At 36.1% G+C, this 9,600-nt stretch overlaps 1 protein-coding gene across 1 annotated transcript in view; it reads right to left on the reverse strand.

Moving 5' to 3' along the window:
- Positions 1–1,713: 1,713 nt before the first annotated feature.
- Positions 1,714–9,600, reverse strand: part of LOC107001065 (protein CLP1 homolog) — an 11,925-nt gene continuing 4,038 nt past the window's right edge. Inside the window, exons 3-11 of the mRNA XM_015199406.2 lie at positions 7,760–7,828; positions 7,537–7,629; positions 4,382–4,623; positions 4,099–4,237; positions 3,949–4,005; positions 3,024–3,158; positions 2,626–2,861; positions 2,235–2,279; positions 1,714–2,143 (exon numbers count right to left, since the gene is read on the reverse strand). Of these exons, the coding sequence (XP_015054892.1) occupies positions 2,056–2,143; positions 2,235–2,279; positions 2,626–2,861; positions 3,024–3,158; positions 3,949–4,005; positions 4,099–4,237; positions 4,382–4,623; positions 7,537–7,629; positions 7,760–7,828 (1,104 nt within the window). The 3' untranslated portion in view covers positions 1,714–2,055. The remainder of the gene's footprint in view (positions 2,144–2,234; positions 2,280–2,625; positions 2,862–3,023; positions 3,159–3,948; positions 4,006–4,098; positions 4,238–4,381; positions 4,624–7,536; positions 7,630–7,759; positions 7,829–9,600) is intronic.

A 9,600-nucleotide genomic window follows, 5' to 3' on the forward strand; every position in this document is an offset into this window, starting at 1 on the left:
ATGAGATTATTATTATTATTATTATTATTATAAACTTTGGAAAAATTTAAAAGAAAAGCCCAAGGTGTGTTTGGTAAAAAGGAATATGAATTGTGTGGATTTCTAACTTATTTTCTCATGTTTAATTGGTGAGTGAAAAATATTTTTCAGAAAATATCTTTTACTTTTTGCGCGAGACTCGAACTTGAACCCAACCTTGATATTCAAACTAGGACACAACCTGATCTAAAATCTTACCGAGGATCTTCTCTTATTCATACTTCCAACCCTGAAATATTTTTTCAAAAAACAATGAAATTTTAAAAAAATTGAAATACTTTCAAAAAGCAAATATTTTTTGTGGGGTAGGGGTAGGGGTAGGGTTGATGCGGGTTGGGTAAAGTAAAAAAATGTTAAAAATTGAAATATTTTATAAATTAGTTTTAAAACTTTTATATTTTTATCTGGAGGGGCGATTTGGGGGTAGGAGGATGAAGTAGAGTTTTGAAAAATGTTTTCTTTAATTTTTGAAAGGAAGTCATTTTTCTTAAATTTGAGAAAAATAAATTTATTTGAAAACATTTTCAAAACATTTTAAGTCAACTAAACATGAGAAAATAGGAAAACATATGAATGTGGTGGGATAGTTGACGTTTTTTTTTTCCTTAATGAGGAATTTTGGGTTTAAGCTCTGGACATGAAAAAAAAAAAGATTGTTGGCAGTCCACCCTTAGAGTGGGCCCTACAACGTGTGATTTAAATATGATCAAGCTCCAATGTAGATACTGAATATCTAAAGAAAAAGTATTATCGTTTCATGTTTTGAACCTTAAAGCATGGAATGGTTTCGAATTTACTAACCCTTAATTAAAAATTTCGAATTTGAGCTCTTAAATCTATAATTAACATTTTACTATTATTCAGATGAACCCATAGTTGAGAAGCTACATACATCTCCATTTAGTGAAGAAGTTTTGGGTTTATTTTATTTTTATCATAAGATGTTAAATACTTTAGTATTTCCATTTATAAATTTAAAGTATTTACAAAACGAAAAAGGTAATGCATAAATACCATAAAGGTGTATAAACAAGTTTTAAAATCAATAAACAAGGATTTAGCAACTGAAATTCGATATTAAAAATACAAATAATGAAAAGCATAACTCAAAAACAATATTAAAAATACAAACTAAAGTCTATCTCTTTTAACAAACTTAACCTAAAGTTGTTTCCTCAAACTAAAAAACTTAACAAGAATTAAGCTGGTTAAATTATGACTCATTTCTTAACCCATTTTAGAACACACCCCCCTTCCAAATTCAACTTAACACGCTCATTTGACACCTCTAGTGATTGATATATCTTGTCATATACTCACATTTTCATGTACTATTTGCTATGCCATTTCATCTATCAAACAAGACAGAAAAATAATTTCAACGAAGCAACAAGAGCTATGATGTAGTGGTAAGTACTCCCATCTTGTTCCAATGGAATGGTTAGTGCTCCCATCCCATCCTTAATAAGAAGAGATCTCGAGTTCGAGTCTAGGGAGTACGAAGTCACCTTTGTATGAAGCACTTTACCCCTCAATGTAGGACTTTCTAGCGCAAATCCGGATTCAGTCAGACTACAATGTGGGTACCAGACACCGGGTGGGAGATCGAAAAAAAAATAATAATACTAACTTCATACAAAGAAAGTCACACAATGTTATCTGCTAAGTATAAACTCAGGGATGTCAAAATGAGAATAAACATTAATGCTTTTCCAGAAACTCAGGGATGTCAAAATATTTTCTGCTAAGTTTAAACTCCAATGATATGCCAAAAGACAACTGAAACTATCATTTGGCAGTATAAAAGATGAGGAGCTATTGCTATTTGTACAATCGATTTTTCTCCATAGAGCTTAACACCTATGGTACAGTAGTATAATACAGTCATCACAGAAAAGCCTACTAATTTCTACGACACCAAAAGCTTAGCGGGCGTTTCCATGCTGTCCCACTTTCTCTACAGGAATCACAAAGCTCAAACACTGAAAAACCAATGGCTACTGCACTTATACACCTTCAGTTTTCGATCCATGTTAAGGTTGCCACAATTAGGTTTTTGCTCGGAAGTTCTCCAGCACATGGTGCAAGGTATGTTATCTTTTTCCTGAAAGTTGAGATAATCAAAGATAAAGATCATAGTAGCATTCAGAATCGTAAACTTTATTGTCTAATAAGAAGACATTTTGAGTACAAACCTGTGTAAGTCTATGTCGGTTACATAGATGAATCCAGCAACATTACTGACATGGAAATAAAAGAAGTAAATGATAAGATATGGAGAACAAAAAGGAAATTGTTGTGGTACGACAACTGTTAAAAGAGCCAAAAAAGAATAAAGAGTTTCCAGCTACATCAGTAAGGGATGAAACAGAGTTTATTATACTCTTGATTCTCATAACAATTTAAAAGATTTAAGATTTATGCAGGGAGAGGGGCGAATAGTTCTCGTGAAGGCATCAATCCCTCCGTTGTTGTGCTGTAAACAAAATAGTTACCTTCCAAAATAGCCTAACGAGTGTATTGTTTAAACATAAATTTTAATATTAGTCATGTATTATACTATTATGACAATTTGATCAGCCTTACCTGGAAATTATTTGATCTTGTTCTTTGGCATATGAAACAGCAAGAACCAAATGGAGCAAGTCTCGGCTGATACTAACAGGAACCAATCTTGTAGGATCTGCAGCAGGCTCTGCACCAATAGGTAAAGCTGAGCGTGGAGCTTGTGGTCCACCCCCTATTCGGTAGATGAACAAGTCACTGAAGTTCACCACATTAGAATGTGGTGAAAGATCATTCGAAGAGCCATAAAAATATTCCTGGAGAAGAAGCAAAGATAGAAAAAATGTTGGTTTTGCATTACAAGTATAAGCTGAAAAGTAAGAGTACCATACTAAAGTAAGAGCAAGCATTGTCCCAGTGCATGAACTGGGACCAAGTCCCAACTCTCTTTATTACTAAGCTATAAAGGAAATCTGTACCCGTATTCTATAGCCCCTTGCTTTCTGCCGTACTTTTGCATTCCTTGATACAACACCACCAGATTTTTGAAGTTTCACCACATCCACATTGGGCCGATTCTTCAATACATCTTTTAGCATGCTGCAAAGTTTTTCCTACACAAAGCACCAACCGCATAATAGAAATAAGATCCAACTCTTGCTGTGTATAGAATAGCTCTACAGAAAAGCAATTTATGAATACTAGTTCTTGAGGTCAATTACTTGTTCGTTTCTATTTCCTTTTTTTTTTGTTTGGAGGGGGTGGGGGTGGGGGTGGGGGTTGCCATTACAATCTGAATATAGTGATGACCAGGGAGAAAACTGTACTGATAGCTAGAACAATCAAAAGCCAAACAACATAAATAGAAGTGTGAAATTATCAAAAATAGAATGCTTTCTTTACTGCAAAGCTTTTTCTTCAAGTTTAATACCCCTTATTTCAGATATAGTTTCTATATTAATTTATTTTTGGAGAAAAAGGTACATCACTTACTCCTAGAAACAACATTGATGCATGGTTGACAATCAGAAGATAAAAGAAGTTTTAACTTCCAAGTATGAGTATCATTCTTCATTAAAGAAACAACGCACTCACTACTTCCATATCCAGTTTTTGGAAGTTGTAAGCAATATACGTCATTATTTGCTAACCTTCTAAACCACTAAGAGATTCATTCTAGGAGAATGGAGATTAACTGAAGTAACAAGACTCCAAGGTAAAGTACTTCATATACAACTGCCTAATGGGAGAGTATTCCAACCAATAAAGTGTCCGAGAGAATTTTAATACCCTGGTTCACAGGACTAGGGTTTCCCTTTATATTAATTACATCATAATATCAAATGCCTTCACACGCAAAATTTCTCATATAAAATGGACTTCACTGTCAGTAGTGGAACATACCTGACCCAAGACAAGAATAACTGTGGCATTGAATGTATCAATCGCATGGAGTAGCAACTGCAAAATAAGACTGAACAGTGACCACAAAACTCTAAATGCTACCCACACTGTCTTTTATACTGAAAAACACACAGAATTGAGCTTAAATACCTCATAACCAACTCCCTCTATCCATCCCATTGTATTTATTACCATGCCTGAAGCTCGAGATTCAGCATTGCCAGAAAATTGTGTCTCCAGAGTCTTAGCAAGCTCCTTGACGAGTACCTTGTACTGATCTATGTTGGCACTGTTAAATAGGAAAGCGGTATCTGCTAGTTAATAAATATGCCAAACTTAAACTGCAAGTGCTAAAGCAAGTTTTCTTCATACAAACTTTATCATGTATAAGAGGCACGATATGAAGATAAATGTTAAGGTACAAAATTTCTACCTAGGAGTCACATGGCCAAAGAAGTAGACCATAGGCATCTCAAGTGGAATTCCTTCAACTGGATCGATAGGCAACTCGATTGGTGAAGCAGCAACACATCCTGGAATAGTTATCGATCCTTGACCTATGTCCAAATCAACAAAAGTAGGTTTCCATCCCTGTTTCGCAGCCCAACTAAGAAGCATCCTTGACAGAGTACTCTTGCCAGAATCTGTAGGTCCCACAACAATAACTCTTGGGCCCTGAACAAATCAAGTATGTTACAACTTGTCAATGAAACAGGTGCAGTTCTGACTGTTCTGTTATCCGTATGATTAATTAACAGAAAGAAGGAAAGAATAAGATTAGAATAGAAAACCTCAACATATATCAAAACTAGGATAATTTAAAGTCTGCCAGAGCACCCTAAAAGAAGCCATTTCCGCTTCCAATCATCTGAAGTGAAGTATCATCTTCCGTTTACCAAAAGGATGAAGTATCATTGTACACAGAAGCAGGCTTCTATCCTTCACATATTACCTCTTAGTCTTGTAGTCTCCTATAATTAGATTATAGGATTATTGGTGTCGTATTGTTCTGCTACTATCAACTGTTTTGTTATTATCCATTGTCTCTACACTTCCATTACATCTTTCTCTAAACTGTTTTTGTCTTGAGTCGAGGGTCTATAGTATACAACCTCGAGGCAGAGGTAAGGTATGTCGTACACTCTACCCTCCCCAGACGCCGACTACATTGGGTATGTTGTTGCTTATTAAAAAGGTACTTCTGGTGAGAAACAACTTTTGTTCAGCTATAAAATTTTAAAAGCAATTTGGACAACCTTTTTCAAAGTGCTTCTAATTTTATTTTCTCAAAAATGCTTTTCATAAAAGTGTTTTGGGAAAAGCTACTTTTTTAGCTTCTGAAAAGCAGATTCTGCTGCACCCTAAAAGTACTTATTTTCTCCAACAACCTGGTCTAAAAAGGCTATTAGTCCTGATCAACCTAAACCCTTTAGACTCCAGAGCATGTCTCCAAACCTCTACCATCATTGGTTGTGCCACATGTCCTGTCAATCAATACTATGCCATCTGCAAATGGCATACATCATGGTACCTCCGCTTAGATATGTAGCGATAATTCACCCATTACCAAGGCAAATAAAAACGAGTTAAGAGTTGACCCCTGCTGCAATCCCATCACAACTGGGGAGTGCTCTGAGACTCCTCTCATTGTCCTTGCTCGAGTCTTGGTTCCACTATATATGGCCTTAATCGCCTCAATGTCCTTGTCGTATGCTTTTTCTAGGTCAATGAACACCATATGTAAGTCTCTTCCTCTACCTATATTGCTCCACCAAACTCCTTAAGAGATGAATGGCTCCATCAACTTTTTTAACACTTTTAGACCAAGGACATGGTTGGTTGGGGTACTTCTTAGGTATTAAGATTGCTCAATCCAAATAAGGAATTATCACTTCACAAAGGAAATGCTACTTATATTCTCAATGAGTCTGGAAAAAAAAACTACAGACCTTTTAATACAATGATGGACCCAACTGTTCAACTTTAACTTCTAGAAGGTTAGGGGAGTTTGGCAGGCAAGTTAAAGTATCTCACTGTGACTCTACACGAAACTACCTCCCTAGTAAGTGTAGTAGGTCATTTCTTGGATTCTGCTTGTGATAGTCACTCAAAAACAGTTATTCTTAATACATAAAAATATGCTCTAGCGAGAGGACTACTTTACAAAGAACAAGGACATGAGCAAACTATTGGATATACTACTGCAGATTAGCAGGGTCACTCTCTGATAGACAAATTCTTGCCCCCAAGTCCTAGCTAGAGTGGAAAAAGGTGGAGGATTTGTGGCTTAGGTCGCAGGTTAAAGCCTCACACCACGCATAGTGAAGCTCAGTATTTAAGTGGAGAAGGTTAAGAGGGGCAGACCCATTATCGACCGAGTTTAGAAGGCTTTGATTGGTCCAAAGGGCGGATCACATGAGGATTTCTTGGTTATATATATATTATTTTTATGACAAGGGAAACCTGCAATCGCTATTCTTTGGGTGCGCAAGGGGTAAAACCCCCGCTCCTATGCCATAGCTCGCAAACCACACCGGAGAGGTAACCCACACCAGGCAAACTGATAGTAATCAGAAGTAGAGATCCGATAAAATAGAACAAAGCAAGTAGATTTACTGAAAATAGTTTGTGCAAGTATGTTAAACACAACTATACAGATAAAGTTGTCCGTATGGAGAGGACAAGACTCCAGAAAATAGTAGTTTTAATTCTTACTTACATAATACCAATAATTAATCATGATTACATATATATAGAGAACATAAAAGGATAAGACTGACACTAAACTAGGAATAATAACTGCTAGACAACTGCTGTAGCAGTTGTTTGTCCAGAATCCGACTCTTTATTCTTTTGTCGATATTTTCTTCTAAAGTACGTCTTGAGAGGTGGGTTGGTATCAGAAACTCCTTGTTTTTTGCCGGCAAAGGGGTTTCGAACTTGAGACCTCCAACATGGAAGTCCCAAGCCCAAACCACTGGGCCACATATATATATATATATATATAGATATATATATATATATATATATATATCTCATCTTTCCTTTCAATTGTATTTTTTTTCATTAAGTTAGTTCTTTAGCTATGGTTTGCACCTAAAGCCCAATCGAACTCAACGCCTTTATGCCTTTGATAGAACTAGCCAGGTGAATGTAGCTTAGCTTGCAATTTTAGCTTTTATATAGCTTCCGCATTCGTTAACCATATAATACCATCATTGAGACATGTTAATCACTAGTGCCAAGCATTTCTAGTATGTCTTCCTCTCTCTCACACAATTGTAAACAGCTTCCATGATACAAAGAGTTAATCAGTAATTTTGTAAGGAAGAAGTTGGTTTCGTAATACCCTATAAACAGAAGACTAGAAGATAAAATAGTTATCTCTCTCTCTCTCAAACACATAAACGCACATCCCTACAAAAGTAAACATCCTCCATGGTACAAAGTTTGTCAGTGATTTTGTAAATCAGAGAAAGCAGATGGTTTTTGGATACCCCATAAACAGAAGACTAGAAGAATAAATGATAAAGCAAGATAAATTGAATTTTGACTTTTACTCTGCGCTGAACAATAACCAAATAATACCTGAGAAGTGTCGGAATCACTAGGCGAAGCTTTGGCACGATTTCTTCGTCCATCAAGTACAGCATGGACATTTATATAGCTTATCATCGGCGTCTAGAAAGAGAAAAATATAAATGCCTTGAGTCATTCGGTTTAGTGTAGCTCAATTAGATCAAAGTTTACCATTTGATATAAAAAAAATGCAGAAACTTAAAAAAAGTTCAGATAGGTAGAGAGGCCACACCTCATCTGCTGTATAATCAGTTTCAGTGGAACCGTCCATCTCGATTGTGGCTCCATACCAAGTAAAAACCTAGATTGAAAAACTTGAACATGTCAAAATAAAGGAATAGATATTCTCACAAGATGCAAAATCTTGAGTAAGACATCTATAAGGCCATTCTTATTCTTATTTCCACTAGAAAAGAGTTTGACTCACTTTTAACAGACGTTGAAGTAAAGAACCACTCCAGACGAAAATATTGCATTTTCCAAGGTAAAATAAAATATTTGGCACATAATAGTTACTGCGACACAAATGTGATATATAAAGATTACATCTCAAAAGCTCTCAAAACCGAAAAACTGTCTAAATAACTTGCATCTAAACATATACACCAAAAGAACAAAGACGCTTAACTAGCTATTATCTAAAATTTATGCACAGCAACAACTTGACACTCAAAGCACTCTCCGTCTCTCTTTACAAAGAGATCATTTTATACAAAGGGGAGTAGTGTCCCAAATATTGCTGAGGCATTGGGACCCTACTTCTCATCCACTTCACAAATCCTTCTTTTTTCTCATATTACCTAGTCCATGCCAAAGCTAGGAAAATATGCTACTACTCAGCTACTCCGTGAAGAAGTATATGATTGGCTGGTTGAACCTATCTGTCACATGTCACTAATCTGTTGCAACAGTCTCCCTCTTCTGTGCAGGTCATCTACTTTCAAGATTGCTCTAAGATGTTCTCTAACCCAAAAAGGATACTCTTAGGGGTCGTTTGGTGTGTGGGATAAGGATAATAATCTCGAGATAAAATTTGGGATTAACTTTATAACATGTTTGCTTTGAGGTGTTAGCTAATCCCAGGATTATTTTATCCCACCATTTGTACTAAAATGGTGAGATTATTATCCCATATAGAAGACGGGACAAAATAATCCCATGGGATAACCTTGCTTATCCCATCCCACATACGAAATGACCCCTTAGAGGTGCTTTTCCTTCCATATCTCTCATCATGAAACAGTGCAGCTCAACCATTCCTTGAGACAATCTGGAAAAGAAAGTTTTCATTGAATAACCTACCCTTCTAGTCTACCTCATAACGAATTGTATCACCACCCACATTCAACTTCACCTACTCATATAACCTACTTAGTCGCTAATGTATCATCTGTTCATCACTTGAAAGAACATAGTCTTTTGCTACCATAATATTCTCATCAAAAACAATTCTCGAGAGTTTTGGGTAGTCATCTCTAGTGGTGTCTTTTTTTTTTACGGTCTCTCTAGAGGTGTCTACAGGCCATAAATTCGTCTGGAACTTATTTTCTCACCATTTCCACCATGCATCTAATATGTACTCCTCAATTCATCCTTGCGCTTTCCAGGAGGTAATACCAAGAGGAGCATGAATTGTCTTTGCACATCAATGGTTTATCTCAATTCATATCACAGCACTTCAAAACCTCCACAACCTATACCTTTCGTAGGAGTTAGGAAATCTTCATAACCACCTGCTCAAGGACTCAATACTGCTCCAACAATGCCATGTAACCAAAACAATGTTAGAAAATAATCAGAATGCTATTCAAAGAACAGTCTGTCAATTTAGCAAACCACCAGTTGATAAGTATTCTTTGTATGAAGCAAGCTATATCTACTATTAATAAAAGGACTCTAGCTCGAACCCAAAAAATAACTCACAAAGTTATAAGGTGAAAATTCTTCAAAACCATATAAGAAGACAAATTGCCCATCCCACACCCGATGTGGGACTTCTAACACCCAGCAACATGCTCAAGACTAGACATCTCGAGTATGGACAATATATTATTGGGTGGGTGTGTGGGGGGG

This window comes from Solanum pennellii, chromosome 1, assembly GCF_001406875.1.
Source record: "Solanum pennellii chromosome 1, SPENNV200".
Lineage (NCBI taxonomy): Eukaryota > Viridiplantae > Streptophyta > Magnoliopsida > Solanales > Solanaceae > Solanum > Solanum pennellii.